The sequence below is a fragment of the Phasianus colchicus genome, chromosome 7 (assembly GCF_987193195.1).
Source record: "Phasianus colchicus chromosome 7, bPhaCol1.hap1.1, whole genome shotgun sequence".
Lineage (NCBI taxonomy): Eukaryota > Metazoa > Chordata > Aves > Galliformes > Phasianidae > Phasianus > Phasianus colchicus.
Genome location: NC_143442.1, coordinates 36,594,956 through 36,617,040, shown reverse-complemented (window position 1 = coordinate 36,617,040; position 22,085 = coordinate 36,594,956). Strand labels below are relative to the sequence as shown.

Genomic DNA, 22,085 nt, shown 5'->3' with positions numbered 1-22,085 from the left:
CCAAGAGAAGTGATCTAACAAGTTAGTTTTGTACTGTTTCATATCCAGTGTTTTTATTCAATGACAGTTTACCAAAAGAAAGCTTGCTTGTACCTAATGTGCGTGGCATTTTTCCCCTGCAGAATTAAAGCTTTCTGTTATCATCCTTAGCAGCACCTATGGAAATAAGCAAAAGTTGGATGTATCTTTATGACATCTTCTTAATGTTTTCAGATCCTTATACTTTCACTCTCTTAAGGTCAGTTTTGTACTGTCTGTTGCTGTATAGAGACAGACTCCACAATTGTGTAACCGTACCCTTTGTTACAGAGCAAGTGTGCCGTGAGGATGTGCAGTATATGACTGAGATTACAGAGAAAACTAACCAATAATATAAATGCTTGGTAGAAAGTAACTGAAACCTTTCCAATACAACTTTTTTGAGGTTGAGCAATCTTTCTTTTCTTTTGTACCCTATTTTCTGAATAGAGCAGGAAACAAATGACTGGCTTTCTCATTGATACTGTGATAGAAATGATTCTTGTAAAAGACATAATCATGTTCCCATCTTTTTAACATATATCTTTAGCATAACTAGAAACCAAAGCCAAAGTCTTCTGACAATTTCTTTATGGTCTGCTCTCTCGTTTATGTTATTCTTCTGGTAATTATTTAAGTGCGTAGGTGTTTCTTGTTTGGTGGTTTGGCTTTTTTCCTGCTTTTATGGTGGAGCATGTTAGCTCCATATGTATCTTGTAAAAGGGTTGGTCATGCAGAGAACACAGGGACCATCTTAGTCAAAAGCAAAGCAAAAGTGCACTGCCCCAGATAAAGCTGTGCAAGAGATGAAACCATTCTCAGGTGATGCTGCTGCAGTCCTGCATTCCCAAATCCTCCCATGGACCAGTGCTACAGAAAGCTGATGGTACCAGTTTGTGCTTATATGTATAAGCTATAAGTATGTATACTTAGCCATCTCACCTGGCTTCCTATGTGATCAGAGGTATGGTGCTACCTGGGGACAGAGGGCAGAAACCCCTGCCAGGACTGCAGCAGGGGTTTGTTCTGACTTTCTGAAAGCATTGTGGAGCTGCCCCTTCATTTACTTGCTTCCTTTCTGAAAAGAGAATGATGAGAATGCACTGGCTCACAGAATTGAGCTGAGAATGGGTTATTGTCATTAGTCTGTGCTGCATTCTTTAAATAGATGGGCTGTGAAACCAAAAGGGTTTACAGATAAACTGCTTAGATGACTGTTTTTTGGTGTTTTATTTTTTTAATCAATTCAGGTTATTTCTGCTTCAGATATCATTTAAGATGATTGGATGATGTAAAAAAAAAAACAAACAAAAAAACTGATTTCTCAATGAGGATCTTAATGATTGAAGAAAAAATAATGTACCACAAGATATTTTCAAATTAAGACCCTTGGTTTTGTTAATTAGTATCATCACTTTAAAGAGCATGTTTCTGGCACTCCTAATTAGAAAATTAAAATTTTATTTTTAAATTATTATTTTTTTTAATACTTGAACTATTCTAGTTCAATCTTGAATTTCTCCTTGCATAAAACAGAATTTTGAAAATTACTGAATGCCAGAGTACCCCACAAACGAGTGCTTATGCTAGAGTATGACTATGTGTTTCTCCTATTGTGCAGGATTTACAGGCTGCCTTGGATTTGCAGACAGCACAGAATAGCAAACTGTCTGTGTCCCTAGAGCATGAACAAATAATAAATGACAATCTCCGCAAGGAACTTCGGATAGAATATTCCCGCTGTGAAGCGTTGTTGTCTCAAGAACGTGACAAAGTGTTGGAGCTACAGAAAAACTTGGATGCTGAGAGAAATCGTTCTTTGGAGCTCTTGAATTCCTTGAATCATGAACGTGTTTTGACAGAACAGTTGAGCATGCAAGCTAAGGAGGATGCTTCTTGTCAGCGAAGGGAGTTGTTGCTGGAACAGGCCTTTATCCGAGAGCTCCAAGCCCAGCTGGAGGAAGAGAGATCCCAAAAGACAGAGCTAGCTGCTATTATTGAGAAAACGCACCAGAAAGCCATTCATTCCAAAAGGCAGCTAGAGGCTGAAGTTCAGATGTGCTGCGAAGAAACACAGATGGAGAAAGAGATCAGTAACAAGCTCCAAGTGACACTGGAGTCTCTTCAGAGTCAAAAGCAAGAGGTAATCCATTCCCTGGAGGCCCAGAAGAAAAGAGAAGCAAAGCTGAAAGCTAAGTGGGAACAATTGCAGTTGCTCTTCAAAACATTGCAAGATAGAAATAAGAAAGAGTAGAGAGAGCAAAGGCAGCAGCAACGAACAGAAACGGAGAAAGAGGAAGGCTGGCTGAAAGATCAGGAGAGACTTGCAAGAATGTCTGAGTCTTCCCTTAGATTGAATTAGCCATGAAGTGGGAATTATCCCAGTGGATAGTGTCCTCTAATTAAAATGTTTCCTTCCCTGTAACAAAGCATTCTGAAAAATGTTTTAAGCCAGCTGTCTGCATTTTTCAAATGTAGCTGTTTTCTGGGTTTAGGTCTATGTTAGGGATTGCCCCTTGTTAGCAAATGGAGAAGACCTTGAGTGTGGTTTAAACATAGTGGGTAACCAAACTAAGTTTCACCCTTGTTTCTCAGCTCCTTCACTTTCATTAGAGGAAGAGGGAGGCTTTGTAGACTCTCTGAAGACTTGTCAGTCACAAAGTCAGGAAATGGAGAAAATGCCCACTCTATAGTTACTGAATGGCTTCCTGGTAGCCTTCAAGTGCAGTAGTATAAGTCTTCCCCTGTAAGTAATTTATGGCTTAAGAAACACTGAGATGTAAATATGTTAGATTGGTGTGGTGCTTTTATACTGGTCTGCATATCAGTATCTACATATGTATTGATATATATGTGTGTATGTACAAGTGGCAATTTCTTTTACTATTTCTTCTGTTCAAATAGCAAAACTTGGAACTGCAACACCAGAGGGATGAACAAAGAATTAAAGAGATGCAGGAAATTGTGGCAATCTTAAAGGAAACAGAAAGAAGTCCTCCATCTCCAAGCAGTCAGCGAGGACTGTTGTGTACTTCAGACAAAGATCAAAATGCCAAAGAGCCCATGACAAAAGAAACTGGAAAATTCAACTTGCAGCAGCAGAAGCAACAGCTGGAGAAGATAAGACAACAGTTGCTTTTTGTAGCTGCACACCTCATTGAGTTAATGTGTAAAACTGTAGATAAGTGAGTAGCTTAAATAATGTTTATAAAACAGTAGTTTTCTCTCCATACGGCTTCTGAACGTGTACGGATCATGGCTGAAAGCCATCAGCTGAAGAAAATGGGTCATATATCATTTCCTTTGCTTACAAGACCAACCTGGTGTGAAACCATGATTTCATGGTTCTAGCAGACTGTGTTTGGAAGATTGTCATCCCACAGCAGCCATTCCTGTAAAAAGCTTTTGTGCCTGCTTGTGAACCAGATTCATGAAGTAACCTTTCAGAAAAAGAACAACTCCAAAAAGAAAAACTGGGAGTTGGAAAGAGCTTTTTAACTAATTAATTAACTAATTCTGATTAGAGAGTAGTCAGAAAAACAGCTTAATCAAGGCAGCTGCAGGTTTGGAATGGGGGGCAGAGGGGTCCATTGAGCACAGAAGGGAAAAGTTGGTCATCAGGATAATTTTTTTGTTTCTTTGGCAGCAAAGTAAAATACCAGTAAAATTTTGCTGCAGCCTGAATTTGCACGGTAGAATTTCAGACTGGTATAAAATATGGATTTCTGAATAAATTCTTGTTCAGAGCTATTTAGAAATTACTTTATTTAATAAAAATTACTGATTCGTGTGTATTATTGTATTCTGTGTGATAGGTAGTAAATGAGGACAGCATCAAAACATAAGATATTTCAGTGGGGAGGAAGAATGTATGCTAACTGTAATATGAGATTACCAGAAATCAACCATACTGACAAAGTATTTCTTTTTAACAGAACAGTTAGTGACTGGTATGTATCAAATGATGAAGCTGTAGCATCTTTACTGCAGACCTTAAAGGAGCTAAAATCAGATTTATTGTCTCCTCCTGCATCTCAGGTGAGGAAAAGGGCATATATTTGTTCATTATCAGGAAATTATTCTGTGTTATTTGTGTTCTGGTACATAGGTAAGCTGTGGTGGTGTTGGGGGTGCGTGTGTTGTAGGGGTTTGTGTTAATTAACATTCTGAGGAAATTTGTTTGGTTTTTCTGCCTTGAGGATAGTAAAAAGACAAGAACTCTTATACTCACACCATCAATATACCAACATATTTAGTATATTTTTTTGTATGTATGTCTCTTTCTTTGATGCATTCTTGAGTCTACTTCTGAAGGATTTTTTTTCCTATATATGTAATAAGTATGTAACATGTCTGAGGATATCGAACGGTGGAAAGTGTTGCTTCCTCTTCTGAATACATCCAGACACAATTATTTTTCAGCAAATTGTCAAGCATTTTTCAAAAAGCAGAAGTCGTTTGTCATTTCATGAGGGAAGTTTTGTCTGATAGTTGCAGTATTACAGATATTTTTACATAACTTAGCAATTGTTGAAGGCTGAACTCTGGTGTATTGTTAGAAAACATAAAATGCATAGCTCTTTCATTTCATATTATTTGCCATATAACTTTGCACTAACATACGTCTTTCTGTAGTTAAGAGATCTTCAAATGCATTGTAGCCCTTCTGACCTTTTTATATTAAGCGGGTTTAACGAGAGTTTTGGTGCTATTAGATTCATCTTCCCTCTGTTCTAGGTCAAGGATAACCTTGACCTAGAAATTTGTACTAGATCCCCAGAAAAAAAACCTTTGCGAAAGAATTGTGACTATTAAGAGGCTTCAGTTGTTCTCATGTGTTCCATAATACAAGGTTGATCTATGAAAACCTGGCAAGGCATGGTGCAAGCTCTCCCTGTGTCTTAACTGCCAACAAAAGGCAATAAGCAGTTTCCGTCTGTCATCCGTGTAACCACGTAGGTGGTTGCCAAGTGATGCCCTAAGGGAGGGGGTTATAACCTTTTACAGGTAGGCATTTTTGAAGTTATTTTGACTATTTTCCTTTCAGAAAACTGAGTCTGTGGGGAAGCTGAGCCTCCTTATGACTCCACTTAAGTCTGACTTAGTAGAGCTCTCTCTGGGCTATTTGTCTGACTCAGCTTACTACGAGTTATTACTCTACTGGAAAAGGAAATAATTGTTTGGATTCTTTTTTGATTTCCACCCTTATTTCATTAGGTCTTCTGCTTTAGAAACTCTACTGCAAATGCTTTTTCAATGCCCCTAGCTTCTCCACGGTCAGCTTCTTTAGTTCCAAGCTTCTTAATGAGATACCAGTGAATGCCAAGCTGAATAAGCAGTTGTTGGATCACTTGGGTCCTGGAGAAAGCTGTTTTAATGACCACAGTGAAACATAAGGTTTCTTCTTCTTAACAATAAGAAGTTTTTAGAGGAGCAGTCTAAAGACATGTTATCATTTAGCTTAGAATACAAATGCATCTTGATATCTTTTTTTTCTGCAGGCAGACATCCCTCTGCCCCATTTTCAGTTTGTTCTTCAGAACTGCCTCTCAGTTGAGGTGCTTCTCTGCATTTCTCCTTCCATTAAGTGTGCTTGACCACATGCTCTAGAAACAGAAGGAAATTATCTTTGTTGCACTTTGGGGTTTTGATAAATAGAGAACTATTTGAGAAACTAGCAAAATGTTGCAGAATAGAACAGACCAAAATGAGTAGATGGTAATTGTATGTCAACTCATACAGTAGAAATCAAGCACACAGATGCATATCAGGCAGGATTCCTCAGATAATATGTGTTACTGCCTTCAAATTCAGCTTTTGTAGCTTTAGGTCTGCAAAAGGCCTGAGATGGAAGGACTGTAGTCCTTACTGGGATGACCGCTGGAGAGACCATAGCTGCTTCCCTCCAGTTCAGCATTAGACATGTGGGTTTTGTTTGAACTATTTTTGTTAACAGTTACCTGAAGCGTTTTTTGTATTTTTTGTATTTTGTATCCTGTGTCCTTTTCTCTGTCCTTGTTCTAAAGATGCTATTTTTTCCTCATCCAACTGACTGTAGTGATATAACTGCCACGCCACTGCTTTAGTTTATCCAACTTTAGTATAAAAATCTGAATCTGTATAGGCCATGTCTGAATTAGATAATAAGCATGGGAGAAGAATTTAACCTGTAAAGAAACAAATGCCTAATTTTTAAAACAACACAGAAAATTGTATTAGATTCTTGGCATTTTGGTGTTTTGCTCTGTCTTAAGCTCTTTTTGTGTATGCTGAGAAGTAAAAAGCCTTTGGTTTCTGCAGTTATAAAGGAAGTTGCAAAGTCAGAAAGGTGAATCATGTGCTGCAAAGGTACAGACAGCATGGGAACCCATGTTTTGTTTTTTTCCTTTCTGTTTTATAAAGAAACTGTTACAGGGATCAGTTTCTTTGATAGATCTGTTGTTGGAGAATAGGGACCTTGGAAATCTGTCACAAAACTGGCAGAACTGACTGTTCCAGATACGTGTTTCAGATACTGAAAGTATCTCTCTTTAGTGGTTCTAGTATATCACCCTTCGTGGTACAAGATTTTTTATTTGTATGTGTGTATGTACTTCCTCATGGAAGTCAAAATAAATGTCGAATATTACTGTATAAAAATATTCTTAAGAAATAACTCCTGAAAAAGTTCGAGCTCCTAGTAAGGCTGTACTGAAATAAGCTACGAGGAGAAATTGGGGTCAGTTGTGTGTACCGGTTCCTTTAGTGTATAGATTTTATTTCAAAGGATAAAATGCTAACCATCTCAAAAACATCTTTCCTCTTGATTCTGATCTGCTGCATCCTACACTGATGTAACTGCTGACAAAATCAAATTGGTATGAAGAGGGTTATGAAGGCAGAACTTCTCTAAAAATTAAATCTGGAGTTGTTGGTCTCCTGGAAGAGATGATTTACTACAAAACTAAATATTCTCAGGATTGAATGCTGTTTTCTTAAAGGTTTCATCTGTGTGTGCTTTACAAGGTGTTTTTGTGCATGCATGTAAACAAACACATTTCTGTGTCAGTTTCTTTGCTCGTTCTGAATGTGCAAGGAAGCCAGATGATTTGTTTCTGTTCCCATATGTTGGAAGCTTCTCTGTCGTTACCATAGAGGTTTCTTGTAAAACTGATCAGACATATGTTTGGGGAAGGGATAACCTGATTAATTTGATACTACTTAACTAAGGTTGCTTGTATTTTTCAGTTTCCTTTTGTACCATTTAGCACCTGAATGCTACTGGTGGCTGTCATGGTGGTTGTTTTTGTTTAGTTTGTCCATGAAGTTAGGCTGTTACTTGACTTGAGATGTTTGACTGTGGAAGTCATGTTCAAGAACTACCATGGCTCACTCATTTCTGGTTTCTTCTTTAGATCAGATCTACAGATGATACCAACCCTGCTCAAGAACTGGAAAGAGCTGCTTGGCAGCAAGAAAGAAGCATTTTGCAGAATGCACTGAAACACGCAGAATCCGAACTGGCTAAAGCAACTGCTGAAACTGAAAACAAAGCAATGGTGGAAGCATTCAATCCTAAGGTAAAATGATAGTGATGTTTAGCAAATGGCTGTCTGGAGCTGCAGGAGCAGGCAATGCTAAAGGCATTAGCACATCATTTAAACCAGGTGTGTCCAGCCCATGGACCACATGTGGCTGTAAAGAGCATTTAATATGGTCCCACAAGGCCATACACATTTAGCATATGATGTGACTTTTTGTGATAAATTTGATGAGTCAATTGCATGTAGCTTGAGTGTTGACTGTGTGGGTGACAATGGAATACTTGTGGAGGGGGGGAACACAGAGCAGGGCTCACTTCATATGTTGTGGATGGAGTCTGATAAAAATCCACGTGTGTTACACATGATGTGCTTGTGCCACTTAATGAGTAAAATGCAGTCATTGCCAATAGTAACACCCAATAATAATAGCCAGAACCCTGGGCTGCTGCAAAAGAGGGGTGGCCAGCAGGGTGAGGGAGGTGATTGTCCACCTCCTGCTCTGCCCTTGCGAGGCCCCATCTGCGGTGCTGTGATGAAGTGCAGGGTCCCAGTACAGATGGGATGTGGAGCTATTGGAGTGGGTCCAGAGGAGGGCCACTAAGATGATCAGAGGGCTGGAGCCCCTCTCCTATGAGGAAAGATTGAGAGAGCTGGGCTTGTTTAGCTTGGAGAAGGGAAGGCTCTGAGGAGACTTCATTATGGCCTTCCAGTACTTGAACTTATAAGCAGGAATTGGACAACTTTTTACATGATCTAGTAGTGAGGGGAATAGCTTTGAACTAAAATAGGGGAGATACAGGTTAGATTTTTGGAATAAATTTTTTACTTAGAGGGTGGTGAGGTGCTGAAACAAGTTACCCTGGGAAGTTATGGATGCCCCATGCCTGGAAATGTTCAAGGTTGGAGGGGAATGATGGGCAGCCTGATGTAGTAGTTAGCAACCCTGCTCGTGGCATGGGGAGGTTGAAGCTCAGTGATTCTTAAGGTCCCTTCCAACCTAAGCCATTCTGTGATTCTATGAAACTAAAGGTGGCTAAGTCAGGGTAAAATGCTAAAAACATTTTATGATTTGCGAAATGAAATCAAGTCTTACGAATGGCCAAAACTATACGACCTTGCTTTTCATTTTGATAAAGGAATTTGAGAATAAGTTTCAATATTTCAGAAAAAATATCTTTTTTGGGGTATATTTGCAACTCCATTTTCAATCAACATAAATACATTACCTGTGAATTTTCAAATTGAATGTATAGTGTTGCAGTCAGACATTCAACTCAAAGAAAAATCTGATTGTGTCTCTTTACTTTACAAGACTTATCAGAGAAAAATATCCCTTGTTTTACAATCAAGCCTTAGTGACTTCATCGCTTTCTGGCAGCGTGTACGTTTGTGAACAACTGTTTTCAAGAATGAAGCACAGAAAGAATAAAATTTCATCAAGTCTCTGACGAGAATCTTGAGAACTTAGTAAGAGTTGCAACCACTTCTACTGAGCTTGACTGATGCGTTAGTTTTACAAAAACAAGATCAAACATCCCAGTAGTTTTATGTTGCTCTCTTTTTCTTTTTTTGTTTTAATAAAAACCAAAAAAAAAGTTTTGTTGCTTAGTAATTTTACTTGAATTCTCAATTCGGCTTGCATTCTCTTTATTATGAATGTGATAAAGACTTGCTGTTAGAGGGAAGCCAAGAAGGTCAGTTTCTAGGAACGGAATCATAGAAACACTTTGTTTGAAAAGACTTTCAAAATCACCATCAGTATGACTGTATGGAGTCCATCACTAAACCTGGTGCCACTTCCATATATGTCCTAACTGCTTCCAGGGATGGAGACTCTACCATTTCCCTGGGCAGTCCATCTGACCCCTAACCACCCTCTCTATGAAGGAATTCTTCCTGATGTCCAATTCAAACCTCTTCTGGCACAATTAGACCATTTCCTCATGTCCTATAATTTGTCACCTGCGAAAGGAGGCTGATCCCCTCCTCCCTGTGACCTCCTTTCAGGTAGTTGTAGGAAGTAATGAGATCTCCTCTCAGCCTCCTCTGGACTAAACAACCTCAGTTCCCTCAGTAGCTCCTCATGTGCCTTGGTTTCTCTATTTTTCTTACTAGCTGCATTGCTCTTCTGTACACAGTGATTGACTTTATAGATAAATGTGAATTAAGGACATTCTTTCCCTGTATGTCCCTCATCCGAAAAGATTCTTTATAACTTTCTTGGTGTTAAACAGAAACTTGCACCAAAAATCATCTATCTCTTTGGAACTGCTTTTTACTTTTAAATGTGAAGAAGATTCAGATTTTTTGTCTAAGCATGGAATTATCAAACATCCTTTTTTACTTTTTCCTAATTTTAAATTTTCCTCTGACAGATTTGATTATAATCAAGTCAGTGAGACACCCACCCCAACATGCTTTCTGGTTAATATTTATTTAATACAATTGCTGTCATTAAAGATTAAAAGTGTTAGAATCTCAGGTATGATGGTTTTGATGTGAAACTTTCAGGAGATTTAGGGCCATCTGATACTCTGAAATTGGGTGCTTTTCAGCTTGGAATGGAGGTCTTGCAGCAGCCCTTGCATCAGCAGTACAGACATTGCACACAAAGACAACGCACCAACCAGTAACCATACCAAAACTTTTTAGCCTAGCATAGCCAAAAGAAGTTCAGTAAAGTGGTACAAACCTCTATTTATGGTTCAGAGTGTAATATCACTGGTTTGCCTAAAAAATTTAAAAAAAAAAATATACAAGTAATGAAGTCATTAGAATAAATACTTCTTCAAAATTTAAAGAGGAATCATAGAATTGTTTGAGTTGGAAGGGGCTTTTAAAGGTCATTTGGCTCATCTCCCCTGCAATGAGAAGGGAAACCTACAGCTAGATCAGGTGCTCAGAGCCCTGTCCAGCCTGACCTCGGATGTCTGCAGGGACATGGCATCCACCACCATTCTGGGCAACCTGTGCCAGTGCCTCACTACCCTTATTATACAACGCTTCCATAGTTCATAATTATTAAATAGCTTTCTGTGATCTTGCAAAGCAAAATCATTTTAGGTACCCACGCACAACCAATTTCTGTGAATCCTTTCTGGACAATGCAAGCAACTTTTCTAGACTTGCTATAGCTAGATCTTCACAGCTTTAATTATTTTTTTTCCCTTCAGTTACAGAGATTATATAGGAAGTACCTAAGAGCAGAGAGCTTTAGAAAGGCTCTGGTTTATCAGAAGAAATACCTCTTGCTACTGCTTGGTGGATTTCAAGACTGTGAACAAGCAACTCTCTCTCTAATAGCACGCATGGGAATCTACCCCTCACCTGCAGACCTGCAGCTTCCTGCCTCCCGCTCTCGCCCTTTGACCAAGTTCAGATGTGCAGTCAGGGCAGTCATTGCTGTATCAAGGTAAAAGCAAAACACTCACTTTCTTGGACATAGATAAAATGGGTAGTTTTATGGCTTATCCTACCTGAATAATAAACAGAAGCTTTCTCCAGAACTTGACTTGTTAGCTGTAACTTTGGCCAAATTGCAGTTTCAGAGTCAGGGCTACGTTGAATTTGTACCAAACCAAAGATTTGTAAAAGCTGATTCCATCTCTTGAGATGATGTGCAGTATATTTGCACATCACTACACAATAATTTCAAGCTGATCCTTTCATTTTTTCCCTTATCTATTTGGGACATACTGGGTAGCCTCTTGTATTGTAATGTTACCATCCCATCAGTGATGATTTTCTTCTCCTGATCTCAGTAGCCTGTATTTCACTGAGCACGATTCCGTCACACACCATTATTTATCCACGATGGAGTGGATTTTGATATCTGTGCTTAGGATGATGTACTGTCCCTTAATGTCTCTTGGGTTCATCTATTGGAAAAAAAAGTTTTGAATGTAATAGGAGGTTACTTCTAAGCAATCTCCTTGTTACTAGAAACTGTTATGATGAAGCTTAAGATTTTCTGGTCTGTTGTCTTTGAAATGGATGCTGTAATGATAGTAGTATGAAAGGATAGAGACCTCCAAACTAACCCTCTGAGGCCCCACAGCTCCCTGGAATTTAGGGCTGGAGCAGAAGAACATTTTTAAAACAAACTGGCAAATATTTCCAGCACCTTTGATTGGATACAAACTATGGAAGTTAATAACCATCGCCCAACAGAAAGCAACTGCATCCCAAGACTGTAAAGAGGATGTTGTGATTAAGCTCCAATGTGCATTCCTTTTTTGCTGTCCCACTGAGCTATTTCGAGCGACTGGGTTACTGCTTTTTTATTCTTGTTTTTCCTCCTAAATGCGTAAGATTACATGGTTATGTGTTCTCAAAATCTATTTCTTCAGTGTTTAGAAACTGGGGAAAATAAACAAGAGTGGGTTAAAAGCAAACAAATAATAATAATAAAAAGAAATAAAAGGTTAATGTAAACAATCTGCTGCCACCTCAGACCCTTAAGATTGGGTGGTCTTAGCGCTGCAGAGAACTGACAGGTGACACAGTTGTCACTGGGAAGATGCTGGCAGTCTTCCTTCTCCATTCCTACAAGGATTGTTACTTAACTGAATAATACATTTAATTTGCTTTGTGCGTACAAAAAGTTTAATATTAAAATTTAGTGTATTTTTCCTGTTATTAATGATTGTACAAATTTATTCTGTTACCAAGATTGAAGTTTTTGGTGAGAAAGTGGAACAAGCTTAACAGAAAAAATGCCCAGGGTGAAACCATTTCCCAGCATACAGGAAATAATACAGGTAAGCTTTTGGTCAAGTACATTTTAAAAATGATAATTTATCTCTAGCAATGTTTCAGTAGACAAACAAAAAATCTCCATAAAACAGACAGAAAAGCAAAATATCTGTGTTGACACAAATCTGTTTATCTGTTCCCTTGTCATGATTATGAGTTTAAAATGGCACTGTAAGAAGTTAAAAATGCAAACTTACAGAATTTAGAACTTTACAACAGCATCAAACTCGTCCTCTTCTCTCGTGCAACTGCTATAGCTGTAAAGCAGTTGTATGTTCATTAAACTTATCTGATAACTTTTTCATACTTTTTAAAGCTACCTATAATGGAAATTGATGCCGTAAGTTATTAATAAGACAAAGCCAAATACTACTTAACAGTATTAAAATTGGTACATGCAGTATAAAAAAAGAAGTCTTAGAAGGGATGTGCTTTCCTGTGTTGCCAGCGATGGGAAAAACAGTTTAAAATGGTTCCATTAAATGGAGGTTTGGAAAAGGCTCAGAATGTGATGACAGGTTTTCCCTGAATGTTAGGTGCTATGGATGATGGTCTAATAGAGTTCAATAAGGGCTGTGTTCCTTTGAGTTATCTAATGATGTGTCAGTAACAACTTGTTCAAGTGTCTTCATGTGGTACCCCATGTTGTGCAATATGCAATATATGTGTTATATTCCAGTTGTGGCTTTTCAATGCTAAACAAAAATCTGATGTAACAGTACATTTTTCATTACCTGGTATATGAACACACTATGTCATTTTCAGTAATTTAGATTGGGAATACTTACTTTAAAAATAAATAAATTTCCTATATACTACTTGTCAGTCACTACTGTCACTACTGTCAGGCTCTCAGAAGAGCAAATCAAATCATTGATAGTGATTTAAAAGAGGACATATCTGAAGGAATATTTGTTATTAAAGGTAACGAAACAACAAACAATCCTTTTTCTGCCACTTGTCTCACAACCAACTGAAATTGTAATGTACATTTTAAACCAAAACCAAATACATATTGCTGCAATTCTTGTGGGGTTTTTTAATTGGTTAAATATAAAAAAAGGCTTCTGTAAGTGGTTTTTAGTGAGTACTTTTCAACTGTTTCATATTTAACACAGACTCTGGTGCCAGAACAGAAACTCTGAAACAGCAGCAGCTCCCAGCTGTTCATGTAAGCTCTCCCCCAACCCGGGACACTGGCCTGTGCCACAGAACCAGCTCTGCAAGATCTGTGAGCTGCTCCTCCAAATCCTCTCACCGGTCACACAGCAGGTCAGTCTGCAGTCTGGCTGATGTGTAATCATCTCATCAGACAGACTTTGCTAAAAATGAGACAGCTACTTGGAGGAAGTACTCGAACAAGAAGTCTGAATCTGGTAAATGTTTCCTTAGGTTCAGGTTGCTACAGAAGACAATGTCTCTTTTGCTTTGAGCATTTCTTGCACTGATGTTCTTGCACTGACAACACTCAGTGGTGTTCTCCAGTTCAATCTGGATATGTGAAAGCACTTCCAATTATGTTATCTTTTAGCCTTCTTTGAAGGGGAGTTCTTGCTGTTTTTGCCTACTAAATTGGGGATTGATTTTCAAGTGTGAAGTAGATTCCTCCTCCTGCAGACATGGCTCGTTTACCGTAGGGAAGCATTGTATTAATGTAAGCTGCCTTCAGACTTGCTGCCACAGACTGAGAGCTGGGAACTTGCGCTGTGTGTGTTCCAGTTTTTCTGTGTATTACAGCCAGTTCTGCACAGGACTACAGCCCCAGCTGATTATTGCTGGGTTGGAAGTCACCGGTGGCATTCTGCACAGCAGTGTTAAGAAAATACCTCAGCTGCAAGCTCAGTGCTGGACTTGGAGGAATGTAGCCTTCAGCCATCATTGACTTCTCCAGTCTCAGGCTCTCCAAGCATGTGAAGTAACTTAGAGTATTGCAGAGTCAGGTTATTCCTCTTCTGTGGCTCCTTTCATATGATGCAGTTTTACAGTAGTTGATGTGCAATCCCATCAGCTTGGAACGTGTGGGTTTTTTTCACCCCCTTGCTATGAATTGGAAACTTTACCCACACAAGAAAGATTATTATTATTATTATTTTTTAATTAAGAAAACTGAATATTGCAGTTGAACGCAATACAGGTAGGTAGGCAGGTAGGTAAAGGTAAGTAGCACATGGTTGCTTGGTCACTCCCCTTCAGGGGGATGGGGGAACTGGAAAAGAAAAAAATACAAAAATTTATATATTGAGATAAGGACAGTTTAATGTGAAAGGGAGATCAACAAACCAACCAACCAAACAAAAAAGCAAAACAAACAAACCAAACCAAATCAAAACCCAGCCAGCCAAAGAAAACAGGTGATGCACTCATTAACCAAGCTGATCCCCGAGCAGCAGCAGCTTCTCTGGCCAAGTCCCTTCAGTTTTACAATTTTTTTCTCATTATGCCCTATGCTATCAAATATCCCTTTGGAAGGTTTAGGTGAGTTGTCCGGGTCCTGTCCCCCCCAGCTCCTTGTGCCTCCCTGCCCCCCTTGCTGGAGGATAATATGAGAAACTAAGAAACTGAATCGTCCCTGGCTCTGTGCAGCACTGCTCAGCAACAACTAAAACATCACTGTTGTTAATATTATTCTCATCCTAAATCCAAAACACAGCACCATACCAACTGCTCTGAAGAAAATTAACTAGAAAATTATATTGGTCAAAATAGGACAGCCAGTAACCTGTCTGTAAACAGCTGTGGTGAATGAGCATTACCCAAAGACAACGGAAGATCCAAATTGTTTTAGATTTCATTTTATTTTGAAATCCTGCTGGCTGATCTGGGTAACAAGACAGGGCAGTGCTTCTCAGGAATGACGGGTAGGACTCTGCTTTGCAGAGAATTTAGCAAAACTGTCAAGAGAATTGGAGACCTGCAAGCATTTCTCATAAGCCTAAATTCCTACTCCATCCTACCCCTCTCTCACAGAATGTATCAGGATCTGATAGACAGAAGCACAAGCACAGGCAGCGTACCTACTGAGATGTCATCTGTATTGTATGGAACAGGGAAAATAATAAGTGTAGATCCTTTTTACTCTGTGTGACTGGATTAGTGATAGCTAAAATCAAATGTGGATGTGAGAAGCATTTCCTGGCAGAGATGAACAGAAGGAAGGGATTGATAGGAACTGCATTCCTTTGTAAATAAATAAATAAATAAATAAAGGAAAAACCTCCCAACTCCACAGTAGCAGTATGTTTGCATGGAATGTTCCCACAAAACTATGTTTCTATTATTTGTTTTCTAAACTATTAATAATGTAGAATAAAGCAATACAGTCACAGTATGTGATTTAACCTCTTTCAGCCTTGTCCTTCCAAGTAGACTTTAACCTGCTACGCACTTGGATGCAGCATGCTTGTCTCCCTAGAAGTGGGTTTATCCAGCCATTTGCATTTGCCTCTGACTGTAGCTTTCTTAGAGGAACTTTTGGTTGCTCATCAGGAGAGTGAGACTCATAGGTACTCCAGCTCTTACCAAAACATCCTTTCTTTTGGTTCTTCTGTAAACAAAGCTGCTTAGTGTGTTTTTTTCCAACCTAATTATGTGGAAGTTTTTGGTGGTGCCTGTTGATATTTGAGTTTGCTTTGCATTGAGTTACAGTCTATGTGAGTATAAATTGGAGTTTGGCATGAGGGAAAAAAAACAAACAACTTTGTTATCTTTTTTAAGATTGCCTCCATCCACTTCAGAAAAGTCACCTGTGCCTACTCAGGATCCTGAACGATCACTTACAGAATACATCCACCGCTTGGAGATTATCCAGCAAAGACTAGGAGGGATGCAGCCAGGTAAGAGGAGCCCTGCTGCACTCAGAGCTGCGAGCAGCCTGCAGTCCTCTTTGCATGGGTTTTCCTGCATATTGTCTGTAATACTTAGAGAATGTAAAAAGCATCATTTTAGTGAAAGATTTATTTTATGTGTGGGAGGAGAAAAAATTAAGTCTCTGAAACATCGTACCTCAAGTCCAAATATGTCATTTCTCAGGATAACTTCAGTGAAATTCTTCTGAGATAAGGGTGAGTAATTTCCATGCCATTTTTTCCCCTCCTGTAATCAAGTTTAAATAAGCAAGTTCTGCAGTTTAAATGAAATGTATGGAGATAACTTGCTTTAAATTCAGTCACTGTAATGTCATTGTAATAGCTGAGTATGGCCTCCTCTGCAGCATGAACTATCCTACTTCCTTCACTTATCACTTCCTGTTGTTCCATAGCAGATAAAAAATGAAAATACCAAGAAAACCCCAAGGAAACAACCATATTTTTCTCAGGCTAAAAAACACACAAGGCTGGGGTGCCTCCTCCTGGGCTCCAGTGAGCCCTACGCATTGGAGAGGCCTCTTGGCAGCCATTCCTCTGGGGTCTTTGGAACATCTTCCCCAAAACTTACTTTGCCCATCCAAGTTTGTTACTGAGTTTTCTGGTCTGAGCTTGTGTGAGTCATCAAGTCAGATAATGCCATGGATGTTTTTGTCCAACTGTTTTCCCTTTCGACTGCTGTTGCTGATTCTTTCCCGATGTTCTGGATGCTCATCTCCACAATCAGTTGTTTCTTCCTAAGAATACTGGTGGGTCACTGTAGTCATTGATCTCTAGGCAAGAAATGTTTATTTCCTCCTACCAGCACCTTCCTTAGTTCCCCATACACTCAGCCAAAAGCTGAACAGATTTTGCTGTGCAGATGTCATGGCACTAGGGGTGGGCCACTTTGATCCTTCTGCAAATTGCATATGCACACCTACATGTTTCTTTCACCTTTGTCAACGCTGTTTCCCAGGCAGTCCTGTATCTTATTAACTGCCCTGCAGCTTTTGCACCAGGATGTTGGTTGAGCTGAGGTGAAGAAGACAAAAACATACTTGACTGAAGCTGCGGACCTCTGTCACTGATGCTCTTACTGCCACCTCTTTGATCTGTCATCAGCAAATAGATCATCTTTACGGAGATGTTTGTGGGAGGGTGGGACAGGCATTCAGTCACTGATCCAGCAGAAGTATCAGTAATGTTTAGTACTTATTTCTGCATTTGGAAAAATAATGACTTTAACTTCTGAGGCAGATTCTTAAGATTGTGTGGTACAATCCTAACACACCCTTAGAGGTAACATTGACAACTTAAACTTGAAAACCATGTGTGTTTCTTTAGAAAGATGATGATTTTATGTGGCTTTGTCAGAGTTCATAGGAGCATGGTACAGCTGGATAACAGCTCTGGGGAAAGTCCAAGACCTTGTTTTTCTGGCTGACTTCACCAAATACTTTTTTTTAAGGTTTAAAAGGCTTAAAAAAAAAAAAAAAGTTAACTTTGTTTACAAATCCTGATCTTTTATCCTTAAAATCAACAGCTACAGTGACACTTCCATGTGGAAACTAGCACTCTTGGCAGCATTTTTCCTAGAAACCTTAACATCATGACTTTTGTTTTTTCTTTTCCCAAGTACTTTGTTTATGGCAGGTGTAGATAATCACATGTTAGAATTGAAACCTGAGGTATTTCACAGGGTAAGGGATTTTGTGCTAAGTGTGGAGCACTTAACTGGAGTACAATGCATACTGGTTTGAGGACGTTCATGTTACCAGATGATGCAGTAGGGACCTTCAGAACAGAGCTGAGTAACGTGAGGTTGCTGAACTTTACATCACCCCACAGATACAACAGCTTGTACAGCAGCACAGAATCACAGAATTGCCAGGGTTGGAAGGGACCTCAAGGATCATGAATCTCCAACCCCCCTGCCACACGCAGGGCCACCAACCTCCACATTCAGTGCTAGACCAGACTGCCCAGGGCCCCATCCAATCTGGCCTTGAACACCTCCAGGGATGGGGCATCCACAACCTCCCTGGGCAGCCTGTTCCAGTACCTCACCACTCTCTCTGTAAAGAATTTCCCCCTGACATCCAACCTATATCTCCCTTCCCTCAGCTTAAAACCATTTCCCCTTGTCCTGCTGTCAGCAGAGTGCATGTTGGATCATCGTGAGCAGTCAGGTTGAAGAAGCAATCCATTGCTCCCTGTGTACTCTTCTGATTGAGCATTGGTCTTAATGTGTGAATGTTTGCTTTGGCAGGGCTGTAAGCTTTCAAGTTCCTAGGTGATCATGAAGATGGTAATTGCTTTCAGTATAGCTCATGAAGTATACTGAGGAAATAACATGCTTCTAACTGCACCCTGTTTAGCATTACACAAGCACTTTTCTAATATCCATTTGTTTTATTTAAATTTAGGACAAGTTCCAGGCCTGCCTTGCTGGAGAAACATGAAAAAGTGATCAGAACGCTTCTGAAATCTGTACTGTGAAACCACCAAGTTATTGCTTCCTTCTGAGTTATTCCCTGGTGAATGGAGGCACTTGTCATCTTCTGTGCAACTAAATAAAGGGCAGTGCTTTTGCATCAGATTTTCATGACTTTTTATTATATTTTAGTACTATAAGAGGAAATTACTTTTCACTAAGAGCAATGTTTTACATTCTCATGCAGAATTACTAGTATGTTAACAGCTGAAGTGTGCCTGTATCGCTGTACTGTCAATTGCAAAAAGTCTGTTTGGTGTTTATTTTTCTATAGTGTATAGCTGGATTCCTTGTTTAAAAAAAAATTATTAAAATCACATTTTATTAGTGAGCTCTTACAGCATATAGTTATTTGTTTTCACCTTACAATTTTCTTTTCTTTTTTTTTTTTGCTTTTCTGATTATCTGGGTTTAGTATTTCTGCAAGATTGTTAACTAACAGCAACTAAAAACTCTCCCAAATCATCTTTAAGACACATTCCTTTCTGGGATTCCAAGATTTGCTTTTTTGGCTTTGCCAAGTCCTATTTAGGACTTATTTCCCTTAGTCTGTTCGTCATCAGATTCCATTTCAGTATCAAGCCACTCCTTGGATTCTTCTATGACTGACCTTGATCTAATAGAAATTTAAAAAAAAAGAAAAGAAAAAAGCTAACTTTTCTTGCAATTACTGATCTTGTTTATATCCCTAAACTCAACAGCTATGGGTGACACACTCACATGGAAACTCTGACACTGTGTTCAGCAGGACTTTCCCTGGAAACGTTAACATGGTGGCTATATCCATGATACATTTGACATTGCTAGAGAACATCAGTCTTCCTGAATTCATGCCAGGAGCTTCTGTGCCACTTGGAGATGTGGCTTTGGAGCTCTGGTGCCAGCCCTTGGAAGATGTATTCTTGCCAAGAGTCCAGGCACTGCTGGGCCGATCCTGCCCTGACCACCTTGGCTCTTTAGCACATGCTTCTGGCTGTGAGAAAGTGCTGTCCCTGACAAGGCAGTGTGTTTCTGTTGTTTACTGGTGCGCTCGGGCTGCATTCTGGGGTCACAGGAACGCAGGATGCTGCAGTTCAGGCTCACACCTACAGCTCTGAGAGGCAAAGCTGCCCTTGGGCAATATGGCTTGCTGATGAGCGCTGATGGGTGTCATTCTGCATCTGGGTGCCCTATCCCACAGCTCTGCCATGGGCGAAGCGTTCGGGTGCCTCCCTTGCCCCTGCGGGCTGCCTGCTGCAGAGGCACCCATGCATGAACAAACAATACCTATTTGGTGTGAAAGCCTGCGAGAGTAAGGTGGCTTCTGCAAAGTTCTAACCCCGCGTGAATTGACAGAACAAGTTTATACAGATCCATGAGCGTGGTGGATTCCTTTCATTCTGGTTCCGGGGCCTTTAGGCAGATCTGGCATTCTGTCAAATTGTGCCCTGAATGTAAATGGTGTCCTTAATGCAGCATCAGGTTGTATTCTGCTATAAACAACATGCATCTCCAGGCAAGCATTCACAGCTGCCACTGAATAAAATCCATCATTTCATGTTTGCACGTGAATTGCACTTTGCATTCTTCCTTTGCATGTAGGAGGGCTGTTAGGACCTGGATCTGCAGCGGTTCGGTGCCGCTTTGTTTGATCTCTGACAGCGCACCGTGCTCTGTAAGTTCAGTATCATGAGCTGGGAGCAGACCTGTGTGAGACAGTGGCTCAGTCCACGTGTACAGAGCCGTCCCTGCACGCATTGGGCCGGGCGGGGGGAGGTGGGCAGTGGCAGCAGTGATGCCACGAATCCCAGGGAACTGTGAGGTCTGACGCCCAGCTCTTTGGGCAGACGGCTGGCCCACCTTTAAGGGACAGAAGGTCCATCTGTGGGTGCGTGCCGTGCTCTGCTGGCAGCAGGTTGGCACGTCGCGAGGATTGCTTCTGTTCTTGAAATGAGCGCAGAGCCTGAAGTACGCCAGCACATCTGTCTGTGTGTCAGCAACACAACGTCCGAGAGCTGCACTGCTCGGGAGGGGGTGGACGAGACCGGAGAAGGGCCGAGCGCTGTTCGGCCGCGCACAAAACGCTCGGTATTCCCTTACCGGCGCTGTGTGCCGCAGCGCAGTGACCGCTACCGCAAGTCAGCCCCAGGGCCGCGCACGCAGCACGGCTCGGCAGCGCGGCGTCCCGACTTCAGAACTGAGCGAGGCTCCTCCGCCAGCCCGCAGGGCCCCGTTCAGCGGCGCGGAGCGAACGCGCGCGGTGGGGCCGCCGGGGCCGCGGTGCCGCTCCGTCCCGTCCCGTCCTCGAGCGGAGCCGCCCTCGCCCTCCCATCGCGGGGCCGCTCCGCCCGGCGCTGCCTGCCGCTAGGAGGCGCTGCCCGGGCCGGGCCCGGCGGCTGCGCGGTGCGCTCGGGCCGGCAGCTCCCCTTCCTGCCGCTCCCGCCGGAGGCGGTGCTGGGCGGCGGCCGCGGCGGGCCCGCGCTATGGCGGCCGAGCGGGGCGGCTGCTCGCTGGACGCGGTGCCGCTGCCGCCCGAGGTGCGCGAGAGCCTGGCGGAGCTGGAGCTGGAGCTGTCGGAAGGTGAGAGCGGAGCGGTGGCGGCGGCGCTCCGGGGCGGCGCGGTGCCGGGGCGCGGTGCCTCCGCCGCGACGCCCGGAGAGGGGCGCGGGAGCCGCTCCGGCCTCGCCCCGCTTCCCGCGGCCGTGCCCGGGTCGTGCCGGGGGCTTCGGCACCGCGGTCCGGCCCCGACCGCCGCGAGGCCGTGCCGCGGGGCCGTGTCTGAGTGCGGCCCTGCAGCGCCGCTCCCTTCCTCCGCCTCCGCTCGGCGCTTCGGTTCGGTTCGAACCGCTTCGGGCGGCGGTTCGACCGCTCGGTTCTTCGGTTCGGCGGTTCGGCCGTGGCCCCGCGCTGCCGGTCGCACCGCTCCGTTGCCGCTCGGTCGCCCCGCACTGCCCGGCCCGGCGGATCGGCGCTGGGCGCTGCCTTTGCTGCCCGTCGAGGTCTGAGATCCGAAGCGATTCGTTTTTCGCCTCGGTGCGGTTCTGTGCAGAACTCTTCAAGGCGAGAAAGGACTGCCGTCACGGTGTTCTTCCCCTGGCCGTTCCGGCCCGTCGCTGCCCGCAGGGCTGGGGGAATCTCCTTCTCCGGGACGCTTCCTGTGCGACCTGCCGGTAGGGCACCTGCTGCGGCACGGCTTTGGGCGGGGGGACCTGCAGATGCGCAGAGATCCTTTCCAGCCCCCGCGGCCCCGTGCTGCCGTGTGTCGGCTCTGTGACCGTCCGCAGGCTCTGCTCGGACAGACGCGCTGCCCTTGGAGCGCGGCGCTCACGTGCTCGGGTGGGAAGGAGCGGCGATTCCGGGTCGTTTCTTTGCGGTTTAATCTATGGAGGATGGATACAGATCTTGATACCCTGCTTCTGGAAGAAGTAAATTGATCCTTGCAGCCCGTTGCTTATTTCCCTCTTTCAGAGG

At 42.2% G+C, this 22,085-nt stretch overlaps 2 protein-coding genes across 9 annotated transcripts in view; both read left to right on the top strand.

Moving 5' to 3' along the window:
• The window catches only part of PCNT (pericentrin), a 97,585-nt gene extending 78,845 nt beyond the window's left edge, over positions 1-18,740 (top strand). For all 7 annotated transcript variants that reach the window (XM_031604482.2, XM_090144582.1, XM_090144581.1 and 4 more), the window contains 9 exons: positions 1,640-2,161; positions 2,923-3,203; positions 3,954-4,056; positions 7,413-7,577; positions 10,715-10,953; positions 12,213-12,301; positions 13,415-13,568; positions 16,011-16,129; positions 18,568-18,740. In XM_031604482.2, the coding sequence (XP_031460342.2) occupies positions 1,640-2,161; positions 2,923-3,203; positions 3,954-4,056; positions 7,413-7,577; positions 10,715-10,953; positions 12,213-12,301; positions 13,415-13,568; positions 16,011-16,129; positions 18,568-18,611 (1,716 nt within the window). In that variant the 3' untranslated portion in view covers positions 18,612-18,740. The remainder of the gene's footprint in view (positions 1-1,639; positions 2,162-2,922; positions 3,204-3,953; positions 4,057-7,412; positions 7,578-10,714; positions 10,954-12,212; positions 12,302-13,414; positions 13,569-16,010; positions 16,130-18,567) is intronic.
• Positions 18,741-21,038: 2,298 nt separating this feature from the next.
• The window catches only part of DIP2A (DIP2 acetate--CoA ligase A), a 104,623-nt gene continuing 103,576 nt past the window's right edge, over positions 21,039-22,085 (top strand). For both annotated transcript variants that reach the window (XM_090144580.1, XM_090144579.1), the window contains exon 1: positions 21,039-21,194. In XM_090144580.1, the coding sequence (XP_090000706.1) occupies positions 21,098-21,194 (97 nt within the window). In that variant the 5' untranslated portion in view covers positions 21,039-21,097. The remainder of the gene's footprint in view (positions 21,195-22,085) is intronic.